Here is a 19,023-nt window from a genome sequence, read left to right as displayed (position 1 = left end):
ATATCCAAAGACTGTAGCTGCCAGGGTGACCCTTCTTTACCAGCAGCCATCCTTCTGGGACATGTGCCCATTACCATCATTGCAGAGCAGAGAGTGGGAAGACTGCAGTCCGGGGCTGGGAGGTGGCTGCCATCTATCTCTTCCTCCTGAGTCTCATGCCCAGGACCTGCCACACGTGGCAGGGCAACACAGTCCACCAGGAGTGGTGCACCTTCCTGTCTCACTTCTAAAGGACCCACACACCTGAAGTTCTTTTGTGTGGTTCGAGGTGAATCTAGGTCTGTCTGTTTGCTCACTGTGAGCCAGCAGGCCCTGTTTTGCACCTGCATGAAGCACCAGCATAGGCAGGGCTATCGCTGAGGCACAGGACAGTCTGTTCATGCTGCACTGTGCTGTGGGTCAGCAGAGAGCCCTACATGGAGAGGGCCAGCTAGTCAGGTCTGCAGGGGACAGGACCCAGGCCACAGAGGTGTGTGAGGATAGGCGTCTGTCATGAACATGAGGCCCATGAATCATTCCATGAGATTTATGACTGGAGAAAGCATGGAGAGCCATGAGGAAGAGACTTCATGATGCCAGGAAGCAGCAGGTGGTGGCAGCACAGGTGGATTCTGCACGCATCTGAGGTCAAGATGCTAATTTTGTAGGTAAAACCATTAGAAATTGGAGACAGGCTGGTTGTGTGACATGAAACAGGACCATGAGCTAGCAGGAGAAGGGAGTGGCTATCAGTGGTGGGGAATGATCCTTGTCACAGGAATGGCTCCTAAACTAACCCCGAGGGGCTCTGTGGAGCACTGGCCCTCCCTATCACTCAGACCCTGAAGCGTCTCCTCTAGAGTGCCAATAGAAAAGTCCCTCACAAGCAGGGCTTAGCTCCACACAGGGCCTCCACTGACAAGACTGCATATCTATCTACCTAACAAGAAAACCATTCAGTAGAAAATTACGTAAAAACCACTTTTGAAGATAAGTTAGAAAATACGAATCTACATTTGATGGATGGGGATACGCTACAATTTGTTTACATTTTGTTAGGGGTATGTTTGATTTATAGGACATGCTTCAAGGCTTTCTTATAGAGATAAACTGCTTAATTGGTTTACTCTTATGATTGTGTTTGTCCTGTAAGACACTGAGTTAGGGAACCAGTTTGCTTTGGCAGTTTGCTTCATTCACTGGCTGTGGACTAATAGGCCAGGGTGATGGAGATTCTCTCCTGCCAGCTCTGCTCAGACCCCTGAGCCTTCTGTGTAACTGGGCCTCAACTTTGAGGCACCTACATTAGTCTCCATATTGCCTAGTTTTAACGAAAATCTGGCTATGTCCATGCAGCCCAAATCTCTCTTCCTCTGATAACAGAGAGAGTTTTCTCCCTCTCTTTTGCCTGGATGGATCTGCTCACCCTGCGCTGCCGTCGGCAAGAACCCTATCAGGCGACCCTCAGCCAGAACCTCCTGACTCTTTAATAATTTCTACCCAGGTGACCTTTAATAATTTCTACCCAGTGACCCATGTCCCTCACCTACCACTGTGGCCTCTTTGCTTTATATAATAAGAAGTTTGGATTTTACCCTTTAGGTAAAATAAAGACAAAGATGTTAAAAATGTGGAATAATTCTTTAGGGAGGAAGTGCTGGTAAGGACAAAAGGAAGCCACAAGAAAGCAAGCCAATGGCAAAGCACCTGTCACTTTAATGCTCAGGAGCCCCAGAGAATCTGGTTCTTGGACCGGAGCCGTGAGCACAGATAATAAAAATTAAAACTTTGTGGTTATGTTTTGTTTTGCTTGTGCAATCCCAACTTCCAACATTAATTGTTTCTCCTATTATGCAAAGAAATCAGTGGCCCCAGAAAGGGGTAATGATACATGACATCTATCTTCAGGGCTGTGGGGAAAGAGCACTACTGTTTTCACCTAAATTGTCTCTAGAATTCACCTTGCCCATGTGATCAGAAGCTCCTGTGGATAACACACGGTCATGCACGTGCAGGGGAGAGGGGGAGAGGGCATCAGACAGCGTCCACAGCCAACCCCAAACACCGGTTTACAGAGGCAGTGGCAACGCATAGCAAAGTGTGCACTAAAACCTCCAATGCAAAAATACAAGGCATGCTATGAAGAGGGAAGTGAGATATAAATATTACATAGCCTACAGAGGAGAATATCCAGAACATATTCTAGAATTTTCTGAAAATTAAGTAAAATTCAAGGAGTCCCGCAAAACAAAATCAGCAAAATATTAACAGATAATTTTACACTCAACAGAGTGCTAATCTTCCAAAAGGAAGGATAAACTTGAGTCATCTGTAGGAAAACAGATGCACTTTGAGATTATAATGTTAGGTGAAATAAATAAATCACAAACACAAGTTTAAATATTCATGGCTTCTCTTATATGGAAACCCAAAATATAAATAAACAGCAAAAGGAAAGAATGGAAAGTAAGGAGATAGATCTTTTGTAAAAGGGAAGGGGACCAATAAATGGAGGGAAGGGGAAGGGGAGAAGGGGATGAAAAAAGAACTGAGATGGGTTATACACATGGATCAATGCCTTATGAAAAATATAATCATTACGTAATGCAAACATAAACTAACAAAACTACAAATTAAAAAGAAGAAAAAATGTGACTTAATTTCTTCAAGATATAAAGGAAAAAACCATAGGTAATCACAGAAGATAAGACCTAAGCTCACTGGGTTTGTCTGAAAGGGTGTCCAGCTGCCTAGTACAACAACTCCACTCATCTCTGCAAGGAAGTGCACTGACATTTTGAAACAGCACACAGTGAAATGCCATTCTATGTCTAACATTAGAGCCTTTGCACAATACCAAAAAGAACAATATGTCTAAATGCAAACATTTGGTTATCTAGATGGGGAGCATATACACAATTGACTACCTCTTATGTTTTTCTATATTTTGAAATATTTCTTAATAAAAATGTACATTACAATAATTTAACCATCTTGTTCCATAAAAAAGTGTATCCGTCTGTCTCTTTCATGAGGTGAAATGTAAGGGAAACATTAAGTTCAGGGAACAGGAGTGGCTGTACTCTCATCTGGTCCCATATCTGCCACTCACCCACTGTGTGACCCTGCAGAATTGCTTACTTCTCACAAAGCTGATGTCTGACATGAAAATCCTGCATAGCAATATCTGCCTTTACTGCATAAAGTTAAAGTGAGTTAGTTCACATATATGAAAACGATGCCCAAATGTGACCAAAGATTATGAAAATGCGCAAGCCTATAGTTAAACATGAAAGTAAATAGGCATAGTTTCCTGTTTAGCATCACTATAAATTTTGGAAACAAACATTAGGAACAGAAAAGCAGTGATCAGAAAATGCACATCTCTCTCACCGGGTCTATGAGCTGGCAATAGAGCTCGTGGCAGTTGTCGAAAATGTATTTGTAGGTGGAGTCCAGGCAGGCACGGACGCAGTCCTTCACAACCATGCTGGCCCGAGGTGGGCTCTGCAGCTCCAGAACCTGCAGACAGATTGGACCCTTCAGCACATGGGAAGACTGCAGCCTTGTCAAAATCCCAAACAGCATCCAACGATGCTTTTAGTTTATCGTCTACATGAAGGAAACATTTATACATAGCCAGTATACAAGTAGTCATCATGCCTTTTTGATGTAACATTTTCTTGAAAATGTTCTTAGTTGTGAACATTCAAAGAGAAACACCACAAGGGACCAGTAACAACATCATGCATTCATTTGGCTCCATTCACTCATTCAACGAATATTTGTCACTATGTGTCAGATAACAGTGATATTCAGTAAACAAAATAGAGAAAACTTTTTTCCCAGGTTTAAATTTCTGAAGGTAGTAAGGTAGGTAATCAACTGTGTTATGTGGTTCATGTTGACCCAAGACAGGAAATGTTTTGGGAAGTAGGAACGGTGCAGGGAACAGTGTCAGCGGAGGGAGTCTGAGGAGGAGCGTGAGGAGAATGGAGACGCGGAGGCCCAGTGGGGCTCTCTGAAGACCTTGGCTCTGACTCAGATGGAAAGATTGGGACACTCTGGGCAGAAGGGCAAAGTGGCCTAACTTGATTACTTTTAAAAGAGACCCCTTAAATCTTCCCCACCAGAATGGCCTCACACACATGATGCATAAGGGAGAAGAAAACAACCATCATCAAGAAAACATGAAAAGTGTAAAACTCACTGGAAGATGAACATACAAAGAAGAAAAAGAAAACAATCTTATGGATCAGAAATACCACCCCAACACAAAGACAACAAGAGTAGAAGAACAAAGGATAATCATGATAAATAGAAGAAAAGTAGTAAAAACAATCGCCAGTCTTACACATCAATACAAATGTCGAATGTAAATGAATGAAACTATCTGATTAAAGGATTTATATTTGGCTGAATGGATAAAACAAGATCAATGACTTGCTGCCTATAAAAACTTGCTTCATCAATAAACACACAGAAATGAAACCAAAAGCAGACAGAAGAACCTGCATTTGTACCCAATAAAATATACATGAAGATAAAAACTTTAAAAGAGACAAAAAGGTCTCTGTATAGTGATTGAGGGATCAAGTCAAGATCTAAAAATTGCTAATATATGTGATCCAACACTTGAACATCACTTTTATAAACAGAAATTGTATCTAAATGGAGAGACAGGCTACAATATAATAATATTCAAGGATTCCAACACTCCACTTTCCTCAAAGGGTAGATCATTCATACAAAAAGGTCAGCTGAACTACACTGTAAACCAGGTGGCCCCAAGAGACATTTACAGAATATTCTACCCAACAGATGCAGAAAACACATGCATCTCACTGTACTCAGAGCATGCTTCCAGACAGGTCATAGATGAAGTAAGAAAGTCAGGCTTAAAAAGACCAAAATGATTTTTATGGATGTTATTGACTATAATGGAATAAAACTGGAAAATCAAAAAAGAAGTAAATTTTAGAAATTGTACAAAATTTGAAAGTTAAACAATGGGCCATTAAAAAATGAAAGGGGAAATTTAAAATTTCTTGAACCTATGGGATGAAATGGAAAAGTACTAAGAGGGAAAGTTATAGCAAGATATGCCTACAGTAAATCCAGACCCAAAATTAGTAGAAGCATAGATAAAAAGAGCAGAATAAAAATAAAAAATAGAAACTAAAACATATCCAAAGAATTAATGAAATAAAGTGTTGATTTTCTGAAAAGATAGTCAAAACGAACAAATCTTTACCTAGCCTAACCAAGGTAAATAAGAAAACTGACCCTTATGACCAAAATTTAGAGATGAAAAGTGAGACATTACAACTGACAACAATAAAACCAAGAGGCTTTGGGGAGTATTGTGAATAGCTCTAAGCCAATAACCTGGAAAACCTTGAAGAAATGAGTGCATTTCTAGACAAATAACCTATCAAAATTAAATCATAAGACACAGAAAAGCTGAACAGACTATTAACTAGAAACTATATTTAATTAATAATGAAAATTCTCTCATAAAGAATTACATCTGTATACCACCATGCTTAGCCATTTGAAGATCTGAAAGAAGATCTGAAAGGAGATAAGGATGTCCATTTTTATTATTCTTATTTAACTTAGTACTGAAATTTCAGCTAGAGCAACTAAGCAAAGAAAATAAATGGAAGGCATACAACTAGGAAGGGAAGAGGTCATATTTTCCTGTTTGCAGTGACATGACTAAATATACAAAAGCTTAAGACTCTACCGAAAGACTGTTAGAACTGATAAATTCAGCCAAATAGCAAGAAAAAATAAAAATACAAGTCTGTAGCTTTTCTATACATCAGTAATGGACTTTTTGAGAAAGAAGTTATAAAAGCAATTCCACTTATAGTAGCTACAGAAAAACAAAACACTTAGTAGTAAATTTAACCAAGGAAGTGTCTCTACAATGACAACTGAAAAACACTGACAAAAGAACACAAAAATAGAAAGACTTTTTGGGTTCACAGATTGGAAGAATTTATATAAAAGTTTCCATATTGCTAAGTGCAATTTAAAGATTCAACCCAGTGCTTATCAAAGTACCAATTTTATTCTTCACAGAACTCAAATAAACAGCCTTAAAATTGATGTACAAGCACAAAAGGTGGAATAGCCAAATAAACCTTGAGGAAAACTCCAAAACATCAGGCATCACAGTGTCTGAGTGCAAGACTTTCCATAGGAAACTGTCACCAAGACAGCGTGGTATTGGTATCAAAACCAAGGTGGAAACTTGGCAATAGAACAGAAGTGCCAGTTGTGAGCCCGTGCACCACAGGCCAGCTGAGCTCAGCTGAGATGCCCAGAACATACACGTCAGTAAGTGGTGCTGGAAACATGCGATTACACAGGCATGCAAAGTAAACTTGACCCCTGTTTCTCACTTTCTACAAGAACCAGTTAAACACAGACCAAAGGCCTACATATAAGGCCTAAAACTATGGGGCAAATATAGTAGGACATCTGTATACGCAATGATGTTTTGGCTAAGATCACAAAAGCAAAAATCGACAATCGAATTCCATCAGTCTAAGGATTTTCCCATAGCCAAAGAAGTACTGAACAGAAAAAAAAAATCACAGCTACAGAATGATATAAAATATATATAAGCCTTCATCCAACAGAAGATTAATATCCAAGGAAGCTCAGAAGTTTGACAAAAAGCCAAAAAATCAAATTAAAATGGGCAAATCATCTGGTTACTTCTCAAAAGAAGCACCAATGGCTAAATATGTGAAAAAATAGCCAATATTGTTAGCCATTGAGAAAATGTAAGTCAAAACTACATGAAACAGCACCTCAGGAGTCAGAAAGATATTATTGAAAAGGGGAAAAATGACATAAATACTGGGAGGAGGCAGAGCAAAAGGCACTCTTAGATGCTGTTGGGGGGAATGTAAATTAGGGAGAACTGTGTGGAGATCACACAGAAAACCAAAAGTCAGTCTACCACAGAACCCAGCCCTTCCCCTTTAGGGCATTTAAAGAAATAATTCAGAATATCAAAGAGACACTGGCCTCCCAAGTTTAGAGCATCACTCCTCATAATAAGAAGAGAAGACTTGGACCACAGGGCCAGGACCTCAAGTGCTTAGAAGGAAGCTAAGTGTGGGTAGCTACAGCAGGAAAAGCCTCTGAGATTTGCTGGCCATGTGGAAGACTGGTACAGAAGGAAGAGAGCATTCTGGCTGGCCTGGCAACTGGGCCAATGCTGGTGGCCTCTAACTTGAAGGGAAGCCTGTGGCTGGGAGGTCAGGACTCAGTTAGGACAGTGTAAAATGGGGAGGTCAAAGGAAGGAAAGTCACTTCCCAGTTGCTGTTATGACAAATGAATCTGCAGTAAGAGATGCCTTAGTTTAAGGTATAAATTGGGAAATTATAAAAAGCTTAAAAAGGATTTCAGAAAATACCAGATGAGGGTGGATAGAGACAAGACGAGCAAACAGGTCCGAGAAGAATGTAACTCTAACCCCATGATATCAGGCACAGGAAAGGACACAAAGAGGAAGGTTCACAAAGAAACGAGACAGGAGGAAATCAGAGAGGGGACATCCTGGAAGTCTCAGGAGGAAGGCAGTTCCCTGAGGAAGGAGATATGGAATGTTTTAAACTCTGCAGGGTGTTATAAAGGGGGCATCCAGAACTGGCCACCACAGCTGTCCAAGTGATCACTATCAGTGACCTTATCAAAATTATTTTTGGTGAACTGGTGGTATAAAACTCTGATTACAGAAGATTCAAAAATCCAGGTGGGTCTGACGATTTAACATTGCTAAAATGTCTATTCTCTTCAGGTTGACCCAGACGTCATGCACTCTCCATCACAACCAGGATAAGAACTAACATCTCCTAAACCATGGTGACAAAGAAGAAAAAAATGAGAACCCGCACTTTATAGTTTTAAGATTTGGTATAAAGCTACAGTAATCAAGATGGCATGATAGATGTGGGAGTACAGAAAATTGAACAGTATAGAGAGCTCTTAAGTAGACACAAAATATACAGTTAATTGATTTTTTATGTTAATACAAAAGCAGTTCAATGAAGAAAATCTTTTCAATAGATGGCACTGGAACAATTATGCATAAATATGCAAAAATATCCGTGATTCCTATTTTACATTTTATTGAATAAAATCCACCAAAACCCTAAGTGGAGCACTGGCCTAAACAGAAAAGGTAAAATAAAGTGGCCATGGGGGCACACACTCTGGTAGGCTGGGGGACAGGAATTATAAATTTGAGCTCACCCCGGGCATCTTAACAAATTAGAGAGGCTCTATCTTAAAATTAAAAAAATGACTGGGGATGTATCTCAGTGGACAGGCCCTGGGGTCTACGCCCAGTACTAAACAAACAATTAGTGGAAAAAAGTAGAGCTTAGGAGAAAGAGGAGAAACTGATTTTGGTTTAGCTAAAAGCAATATCCATAAATGGAAAAATTGATAAGTAACAAATTATGTCAAATATGCTCATGGGAATGGAAGGACAAAGCCTAGGCAGGAAGAAAATATTAGAAAATGGAGTATCTGATTAAAAAAACCTGTGTCCATAACACTTAAAGAACTCTCAAAACTCAAGGATACTGTATTCTCAAAGAGTGTCAGATTGTAACTCTTCTCACCCAGGAATGGTAACTCCACAAGGTAATGAATATGCTGAATTAGCTAGGTTTAGTCATTTCCACTGGGTTCATATTTCAAAACATTATGTATTTAATAAATACATAAAATTTTGTCCTTGAATCAAAAAATCAAAAGCTCAACAATAAGAAAATAAGAAAACATTTCCATAGATTCTTCATGAAAGGAGATATTCAGATAGAAAATCAGTTCAAGTAAAGGTGAACAAAATTGTTAATTTAGAGAAATAAAATTAAGGCTAACACAGGATACAACTGCATTCCAATAGGAAGGGTGGGAGGACAGGCAGGGAATGCACAGTATGTTCTCTGTGGAGGTACGTGGGGCGGGGAAGGTGACAGGCCAGGAGGCTGGACATACAGGGCAGGAGCAAGATGGGGTGGTACAGGGTGTGCGGGTGGGAACCTGAGGAGGATCTCCTCTCAGCCCTGTTTTTGTTATTTTGTTTTCAGGGAATTAAGAAGCAAAGTCAGCTGCTGATGGTGTGGGTGGCTATGGAAGCGCAGGCCTGGGACCCAGCATTTCCTCAGATGGTGGCACCAGGCCTGGGCCTGGCAGGGCTCACACTGCGGCTGCCCTGCTCTCCTCCAAGTCCCTCCCTGGCAGAACCAGGAGGCCTCTGGGTCCCTCCTGGCCACCTCCTGTCTCACTGTCACCCTACACCCTCTGAAACCAATCCTAACCAAGAGGCCATAGTGGGCATCACAGGGCTTGTCCAGCTCCAAGGCAGTGCTGGTCACTGATATAGTGTGCTTTTGTTTTCTGTCTGTGATATTCTAAAACACCATTTTTAATCCTTTGGTGAAAAAATCATTGATAGCTAAAAAGAAAATAAAACCATTTTTTTTCTGTCCCACAACTTTCTGTAAAAGCATCACCACTTCTTTTTCCAGGAGTGAAAGTATTTAACGGGTAGCCTGGCAAGCTGTATTTGGAAAGACTTCCCCTAATTGAAACAGTGGTCAAAATTATGATTTTAAAGACCCTGCTATTACAGCAGAGGAGATGGATCTAAGAAGACATGCTTTAATAGTTTGGTAGTTAATATCCAATTACACCAATGGATTTTGTGATCAATATGTTGCTATATATGCAATGCCATGGCTGAAAACAGAAGTGCCTGTCTCTGGGAAAATAAGTCAGCTACTCTCCTACAACAGTAAGCCAGACATCTAAGTTAGAGTTGAAACAAGTGAACTCCATTTCCATTTATCTCTCTTTGGGATTTTTTTTTTAATGTTCCATATTCACTGAGAGCTCTGAGATAAACTGAATTTCAAACCACATTTGAGCCACGAATCAAAGATAGCTTTTCCTTGATGCTGTTTGGGTGGAACAGTCTCTTGGCTCAGACTTATGACTGGCACTGAGCCACACTGACCAGGGACGTGTCCTGAAGTCACCCAGACAGTGACAGGAAGTGGATGGCCAATACCTTCATCCTGAAGAAGGCGATGCTGGTGAGCAGGTCCACTGTGGACTTCAGGTCCTGCAGCCTCTCACTGTTGCTGGCGGGAAAGTTTTCCTGGTAAACAGAAAATGGAAAATGGGTAAAATTTCCAGTGGTGGTGGTGGTGGGGACTAAAACTAGCTAGTAATGAAACAGAAGCAAGCAAACACATAACATTTTTTAAAAATCCCTAAAGTGTTCCTAAAATATCTTACGTAAAAAACAAAAGACATGGAAATATGTACTCTTCTTTGTTTTGGAAAGTATTGATTCATCCTCACTATTCGATAAAGATGCACAAAACCATGTTATTGAGATGTTATGATAATTCTTGCTCATAAAATAGTTCCTCCACAAAAGGAAGAGAGGGTGGCATATATTTTGTGATTTTCTGAAGACAGGGGCTTTTACTTTCAAAAGTACTTTGAACATTGTTCATGCAATACATTTACTTTCAGTCAAAAAGAAACTTTTAAAAGAAAGATGTAAGATTGTTCTAAACAGTCTCTTCGGAAGTACTGTAAATTTCAACAAAAAGTTTCTTTTAGAGATTTGGTGAGAAGAACTATTTAAAAATACAGATGTTCATCATTTTGCAGGAAAGGGAAGGTATAATTACGAAATTTTTGAATGGAGAAGCAGTTTTAATACTGAGAAATTTCTTCTACTAATTTTCTTTCAGCCTGACTTTGCAAAGAGTCATCTGGAAAGATAAGTGGCTTCCAGACGTTTCTAGGACATGGTGGGAATCTACGTGACAGTGAGCCCTGGGCTCATGCCCCTTTGTGCTCCCAAATAGCCTTGCCATTGCCTGGCATGGTGACTCTGCCCAGGATGGTGGCCCCAGTTCCAAGATGAATTGTGAGCTGGATAAAGCCTGACTTACAATTTCCAGAAATACTCAATTAGGCATGTCATAAGAGACCAATTAAACATAAATGCAGAGCATATATTTAGGGTAAACTGTTCAGGAGGTAAGATACCCATGAGTATCTGTAGTTATCACTAGTAATTTTGTAATTAAAATGTGTAAGTGAATTTTTTGTAACTAAGCCACTTGGTAACTAAACTGGTGTTTATTTGCACACGCATTCCACATATATGAATGTGTGTTTGTATAGGTGCATGCGTTTCACCTGGTTGTGGAATAGAATTGTGGCCAATGAACTCTGGACAGCTTATACTGATAGAGGAGGAGAGAATTCATAATGATTAAACAGTTATGACGGTAGAGCAGTACACACACAGGGAGTGCTAGGGTTGTAGTTTAAAGGGGCAAAGCAGTGGACAGGAGAGAAAAGGGCACAAGGAGCTGCAGTGTGGCAGGATGTGAAACCGGCACAGTCACATTTCCTGTAAGCAGTGGTTAGGGTTACACGATGACAACGAATCACATGGAGCAAGCACAGCAGTTTACCTTCAGGACGAGATTCTGCACATACCCGATATTTTGACAGGTCAATCCGTAGAGAGTTATGCAACTGGTCCAGTAGTTTTATGAATTTTTCCCTCTGTTCCAAGAAAACACAAAATAGGAGGGTAGAATTAAATGCCACTCTAAATTTAATCCTCACAATTATTTATATTAGTCATCATTCCCACTTTAGAGAAAGGAAGGACTGAAGATGTCAGGAACTTGACCAAGATCAAGAACTACTCAGTTTTCTCTAAACTAAATCTATCTCTTCCTGCTCTGTCACACTGCATCACATAATGAAGAAGAAAGGTGCCCAGAGCATAGCATTCTGCAGGCTACGCCCCAGCAGATGCGTCCTCACCGCACACTCAGAAGGGTGCAGTGCCAGTGAGCAAGGATACAGCACACCAGCCTCGCCCACCCAGGACACACACCGCAGAACCGGAGACTGCACCTGTGAAGTGAGATCAGCTGTAGCTGTATATCAAACACAATTTCCTTTTGGAGGCAAATATGAAGTTCATCATCTAAAGGGACTGACTGCCTGCAGAGGAAGCTTATGTCTTGTTGTTAAAGGAGTCTAAATATCAAGCTCTCCAGGTAGTGGCTGCTCCTCGGATGCTATGACAGGCTAGGTGGTCCTCTTGATAGGTGTGTTGGGAGGTGGTAAGAGTAAGACATTTTGCTAACAGGCAAACGTTGAAATTGTGTGAATTAAACACAAGTAAGGCAGAGACAGGCAAACCACACATGCAGACCTCCAGATAGACATTCCATTACTCTGAGAGTTAGTTTTCTTATCAAGAAAACTTTTAGAAACGGGACTATTGCGGCCATCAATCTTGACGTATCCACCTCACTGGATTAATAGGTGCCTAGCAGAGTGCCCTGGTTGTGTATGTCCAGGTGAATCCTGGAGGTGCGGGATCTAAGTTACTTTGGAAACTTGTAACCCTTTGGAAACTTTGGAAAATGTAACCCTCTACTCTTTCTCACACGTCGCTCATTTCTGAGTCTCTTGCCAGTGTTGAAACCCCTGGATATCTTTCTGAAGGGCACTGGTTTTCCTCTCTCCTCACAGCTCGGTGGGCCTGAAGGGGCTCTGCGCAGTCAGAGCAGCCTGTTGGCTCCCTGCTTTCCCACACCCTTCCTCTGTGGCATTCTTCTCTAGCTTTGCCTTTAGAAGTCCATGAGGTGAATAGCTCTGTTTCACCACACCCTTACTCTGTGATGTTTCTGCCTTGGAGCAGCCGACCATGGACCGAGTCCCACTATACTGTGAGCTAAATTAAACCTGTCCCACTTTAAATTGGGGATGTCAAGCCTTTTGTCCCAGTGATGGGAAATTAAGACATGAATAGGATTAATTGAAAAAAAATTTCTGCTACATTAAATCTCTAGAAATACCAAATTACATTCTGGAAGACACTGACAAAATAGTTTCCTAGTATTTTCACATAGGAGATGGGTTTTTGGGACATATAATTGACATCCCTTAATTTATTGATCTTAATAGAGTGAACTGAATATTATTAACAGGACCTAAAGAATTGTTTCTATTGGGCAATGGGATTCTACTCTTCAAGAGTTTGTTGCAGATTCTTTGTTAAGTAGAGCTTTTGATCTTTTCTGCTTTTGCCTTCTGTACTTTTCCTCTTTTCTCATCCTCAATTCAGATAGGAAGATGGAGCCTATTCCAGGTCTGTAATGGGAAAAACTAAATCATCCGGAAAACATGCTGTGCCCTGCCACTGTCCAGCCTCACTCTCCCACAATCAGTCCTGAATCCTCCTGACTGTGGCTCCATGCAAGAGTCTCAGGTAACCAAGGGTGTTTACATGTTACCTGAGTTTTTCCTCCTGTGGTTAACATGCATCTCACATCTGGGACCTGCTCAGGTTTTCAGGGCCCATCTGGGAAATTCTCATTCAAGGAAAACGAAATTGGAGGGAACTGCTGAGTTTGGCAAAGATTCCAAACATTATCGAATGATGTGCAATGAAAAGTGCGCTTTTCAGAGATTTTCTTAAATTTCCAGAGATTCTCTTAAACATCAGGGACAGCTGAGACATGAATAGACCTGACTTCCCACTCTCTCTGTAACTAGTGGGCTTGCTTGTGCAGGACAGGGGGCTGAAGTGAGGAGAAACACAGTGAGGAGAAACACAGGACAGTTACACGTTCCCTGGACCACATCCCAGATCAGTGTGGCCTGTCTTGGCAGTGGAGGGGTCTATCAGTAAGCAGCGATCAATCATGATTGTGGCAATGCTAAGTGTAATCATTCACTCAAAACTGAAGTTTCATTAATTGATGAGAATACTGAGGCTAGGTCAGCACACTGTCTAAAAGGCCTGGAAAGTAGCTTCACTGACTTTACCAACTGCATCCCAACCACTCTGCTCTGGAATTCATAGGACAGCTATTATAGACAGCATGTAAACACACAGGCACAACTGCTTTCCAAAGCAGCTCTATTTACAGACACTGAAATTCAAATTGTGTATCATTTTCTTGCAACACAAAATAATAATCTTTGAATTTTTTTTCAACATGTAAAAATGTAAAGAGCATTCTTAGCTGATGGGCCACACAGAACCAGCTGATGAGCAGGATCAAGCCATGGCCTGGGAGAGGCAGGTGCCACCCCTGAACTTCAGGCTCAGGAAGCTTCCAGCACCCAGGGACTGTGGGTACAACGCCTCTGCGCACCATTGCTTCTCCCGCCCACTCCTTTCCTGATGCAGTTGTGCTCACTAAGTCAACCTCTGCATCTCCTAGCCTGACTAAACTTTGGAAAATGTAACCCTCTACTCTTTCACATACGTCGCTCATTTCTGAAAGTCTCTTGCCAGTGTTGAAACCCCTGGATATCTTTCTGAAGGGCACTGGTTTTCCTCTCTCCTCATAGCTCAGTGGGCCTGAAGGGGCTCTGCGCAGACAGTCAGAGCAGCCTGTTGGCTCCCTGCCTTCCCTACAGGAGAAAGCTGATCTTTCCTTTCGCATATCAGTTTCACTGGGGTACTTGGATATTTATGGCAGGAGCCTCCTGCAGTGCTTCACATGATGCTGTGAAATTGACTCTTAGGTTAAGCTTCTCTCTGCTTGAAGTTGCAAGAATGATTTCTGTTACTCCAACTGAACCCCTATTACACACATGCCACCTCACAGCCACACTAACTCAATGGCATGGTCTTCTTTCACCGGAAATCCATCCCATCTTTGGCTTCAGGAATTCATCCACACATCTCACCCACCATAGAGGCTCTCACTGACCAGTAGCACCACTGGTATCTATCTAGCAACCCCACCTCTCCTTGGCCTTCATCTGTTATCCTCCCTGCCCAGGCTGGCTGCCTTATGTGTACTTTCTTGAACTTACTTTACACCTTTACTTCTTTTGTCCTTACTCAACTGTCTTCTGAGGCCTTTGCTAGTTTTTCCACTGGACTTTGAACTTGAAAATCTGATCATCATTCCTCTGTCAAGCTGAGTCCCAGGAAAGACTTTGTTTGGGACTTTGTTCCTCTTTCATCCCAAAGCATTCGCCAGTTCTGTGTAAACTCCTCTGAGACCTCTTACATGTTAAGAGTGATTCATGGGTTCCGCGCCGTGCTGGGAGTGCACGCTGTGCGGATTCCTCACCATTCCGCGCCGTGCCGGGAGTGCACGCAGTGCAGATTCCTGACCGTTCCGCGCTGTGCCGGGAGCACGGGAAAGGTGGGCGGCGTGGACCCTGGTGAGTACTGGGGACCCCGCGGCTGCTGGGGTTGGCCAGAGAACGTCTTGGAACTGGGCAGTGCCTGCCACCATGGGGACATCAATATCACAGAGTCTGGTGGCAGCCATTTTACAGTTGGGCAGAACCTACAGCTTGGTGGCATCACTGAGTCCCCCTGTAGGGAGGGCTGGTGGAAGGCATCTTGAAATTGGGCGGAGCCTGAGTACGTGTTGGCTTCAGTGTCATACAGAGAACTAGTGGGAGACATCTTGAATTTGGGCAGTTCTGCTGTTCTGGTGCTCCTGTCACAGAGGGGTCTGGAAGAGAACAGCTGGGATTTGGGCAGGACCCTGTGCCATAGTGACATTAATCAGCTGGCTTCTGGTACAAAGAGAACCAGCAGGAGCTACTGGGGCTAAACCAAGCCTCTGCTTGGGGCCCAACAAGCAGATACAAAATAGTCACAACTCAGTGACATCCAGAAGGTACAGCCTAATTTACGGATTGACTGGCACAGAGGCTGGAGGCTAGCCTGCATTGTCCCTGCATCCCTGCCTACCCCAGATAACAGCAAATTGGGGAGGACAGCAAAAACTCAAGTCAGCAAGCTTCTGAAAGGCCCCAAGCAATTTGGAGAGGGCCAGAGAACCCCAGGACAGTCTGAAAGAAACCTGACAAGAAACATGACAAGAGATAAAAATTAAAAAAAAATCTCCAGCTGCCCAACATGAGAAAATAAGCCCAGGAGAAGTAAACACTGAAGAGAACAAGCACAGTAACCATCCATTGCTCGACACAGCATCAGCCGAAATTAAAAAGTACCTTCATGATCTCATAGAAGAATTTAAAGCTGTACTTCTGATTCAAGTGAGACAAGATATAAAGAGATTAATTAAAGAAATGACAAGCCCTGCCCAAGAGAACACAGATGGAAGAACTGAGGAAATCAGAAAAGAAAGAGAAACTTCTGAAGAAGAATTTAAACATAACTTATAATGCATGAAACAGATCCAAAGAGAATACCAGGAAACTAAAAACTCCATTGAACACTGGCAAAATGCCTTGACAGAAACTAAAGACAGCCTTCTGAAACTTGAAGAGAGATTTATGGCGTATGATCGTGAAAGAAAAAGCCTCTTAAAAATAACAAGGAACCAGAAAGAAGCAATTCAAAAATTAGAAGATGACAAAAAGATACATAACTTAAGAATAAAGAATGTGAGTGAGGAAGCAGGAGCAACCAAAAATGAAATACAAAGAATATTCACAGATATATTAAAGCAAAATTTCCCATATTTAGCAAAAAGAAATGATATCCAGATAAAAGAGGCATACAGAACACCAACTACCTAAAACCAAAACAGATCTACACCTAGACATATAATAATAAAGATTCCAGAAATCCACCAAAAGAACAGAATATTAAAAGCAACCAAAGAAAAGATGCAGATTACCTACAATGGGAAAACTATCAAAATAACAGCAGACTTATCAACACAAACTCTTAAGTCAAGAAGGGAGTGGGGAGAAATATTCTAAGTCCTGAAAGAAAATGATATGCAACCGAAGCTCATATACCCGTCAAAACTCTCTCTCAAAATTAATGGAGAAATAAGATATTTTCAAGACAAGGAGGAACTGTAGGAGTTCATGGCCACCAATCCAACCCTACAGAGAGTGCTGAAGGACATTACAGAGAAAGAGAGAAGAGATACCAGGATTCCAGCAACAGTGGCAGAGAGGCCTCAGTGAACGGGGCAGACAGTGGAATGAGGAAATAAGGTGGACAAATTATAGCAGAAAAGTGGAGTAGCACACATGAGGTAGAGACGGCAAGATATAGTCTTTAGTATAGACAGAGCTGAAACTCTATAAAAAAAGAAAAAGGCAGAGGTCATTGTTAATGGTGTATAAGGATTTAAAAGACATAGTAATCTTATTGACATATTTAGTTTGAATTTAATATATACTGGTCTGTCCACTCATGTCAGATTTGAGGACACAGACGTCTTGACCCAAAAATAGCAGGTTATACCATGGTAACTATCCTTACTTTCCTATTAACTTAAACTGAAATCCTACAATACTTACATTGTCTTACTGTGACTGATCTTAATTGAATCTGAATCATAAGACTATGGGTTGGCCATGGCTGATTTTATTTGAAATTGGTATGCTTGTTAGTATCAACCCTAAAAGTAGAGGCAACTACTCTGAGGATGACAAGATGTAAAGGATATCCATACTGGTATTAATTAGTAACAGCTCTCAAATCCTACAATGCTGTCAAAGTTAAGTTTTTATAAAAATAGGTGATACTATATTTAACTATAATAAGCCAGTGTGGTGGTCAAATCTACTGAAAATAACAAGAGAAAACATAGTAACTATGGAAGATCATCTATATTGTGGTCTTATATGTCTTATCCATTGCATGTTTTGCTAGGAAATTATTTTGCTGTCTTGCTATGACTTGGTATTCCCTATAATACAGAGAGGATAGATATATATATGTAGAAATTCACACATGGGTTTTTTTTCTTCTTTTTAATTATTTACGGGAACAGATTATATAATGCAAGATGTAATGAACAGATACTCTGAGGAAGAGACGCTAAGAAACCCGAGGCTAATTTTGTAGCATTATGACAGAAATTCTAGCAATACTATTGTTCTCTGATTAGAATGACATTGGACTGGTTTCTTGAGTTCAATTTCAGCATATGTAGAGATGGGGACAGCTATCACAAAGAGAATGAGACATGCGATGATAGTTACTATTGTCTTCCCTAATTTGGAACTTGAGGACCTAAAAAGCCTCCAATGATTTGATTAGTTCTATAATATACAATAAGTATATAAGGTGGGTGAAGATAGGGACAATTATTTGTAAGAAACTAGAGACAATTAGATAGACAATGAAGATCTCCAGTGGGCTTGCTGCGAAATCTGTATTTCTTTAAATTGTTTTTTTAACTGCTTTGTTCTGTTTTGATATGTTTAATCTTACCCTCTTTGAGATGTAAAACAAATGTGTAGGACTGATAACCATATTACTGAGCTCTTGTTCGATCATAGAGCAGAAGGGTTTGTAGTGTCACTTTATAAATGTCATTCTAAATACTTTAATTCTATAACATGAACAGCTATTTCTAAGATGACAATGTGTAACTTATCAAGCAGCAATTTCTTACTGTTCGTTTTTCTGTAAGTTTATATTATTTCTACCCTTTTTTATCTCCATGTATTCCTTTGTTTCCTTTTCTTTAAATAAAATAAAATTAAAAAAAAGAATGATTCATGGTTGCTTTTACATATGCGTGCAAATAACTCATTGGAGTAAAAGCCTTAAAGAGTAATGTTAACATTCAACTTTCAATACTTCTATTACCTGCCATAGTAATTTATGTGAATTATCATATAAATATGTATTGTGAGGCCAACTGGACAAAGAAAAAGAATACACAGAAGGATAGAAATGCTGACTAGCATCTTTGTTTTTGTCCAACATTGACTGTGCCAAAAAGAGTATATAATCTCAAGGAAAAACAGAGCTAAATGAATGTCAGCTTTATTAATAATTTATTCATTATTTTGAGACAGGATTTAACTATGTAGTTCAGCCTGGCCTTGAACTCACTATGTAGCCCAGGCTGGCCTCCAAATTTGGGGAAGCCACCTGCCTCAGCCTCCTGAGAGCTGGGATTATAGACCTGGACTGCCACACCCAGATCACTAATAATTTATCTGATGTTTATGCCTTAAGATAATTTGCTCAATAAATT

At 40.7% G+C, this 19,023-nt stretch overlaps 1 protein-coding gene across 1 annotated transcript in view; it reads right to left on the bottom strand.

Annotated features, from left to right (window-relative positions):
- Unc13c (unc-13 homolog C) overlaps nt 1–19,023 on the bottom strand; it is a 438,787-nt gene that overhangs the window by 193,361 nt on the left and 226,403 nt on the right. Inside the window, exons 14-16 of the mRNA XM_003471882.5 lie at nt 11,543–11,611; nt 10,086–10,175; nt 3,373–3,501 (exon numbers count right to left, since the gene is read on the bottom strand). Of these exons, the coding sequence (XP_003471930.2) occupies nt 3,373–3,501; nt 10,086–10,175; nt 11,543–11,611 (288 nt within the window). The remainder of the gene's footprint in view (nt 1–3,372; nt 3,502–10,085; nt 10,176–11,542; nt 11,612–19,023) is intronic.

The sequence above is a fragment of the Cavia porcellus genome, unplaced genomic scaffold, assembly GCF_034190915.1.
Source record: "Cavia porcellus strain 051 isolate PalLab524CR breed Dunkin Hartley unplaced genomic scaffold, mCavPor4.1 scaffold_1, whole genome shotgun sequence".
In the NCBI taxonomy this organism is placed as follows: Eukaryota; Metazoa; Chordata; class Mammalia; order Rodentia; family Caviidae; genus Cavia; species Cavia porcellus.
The sequence above is the reverse complement of the archived record's forward strand: the minus strand, read 5'-3'. Positions and strand labels throughout refer to the sequence as shown.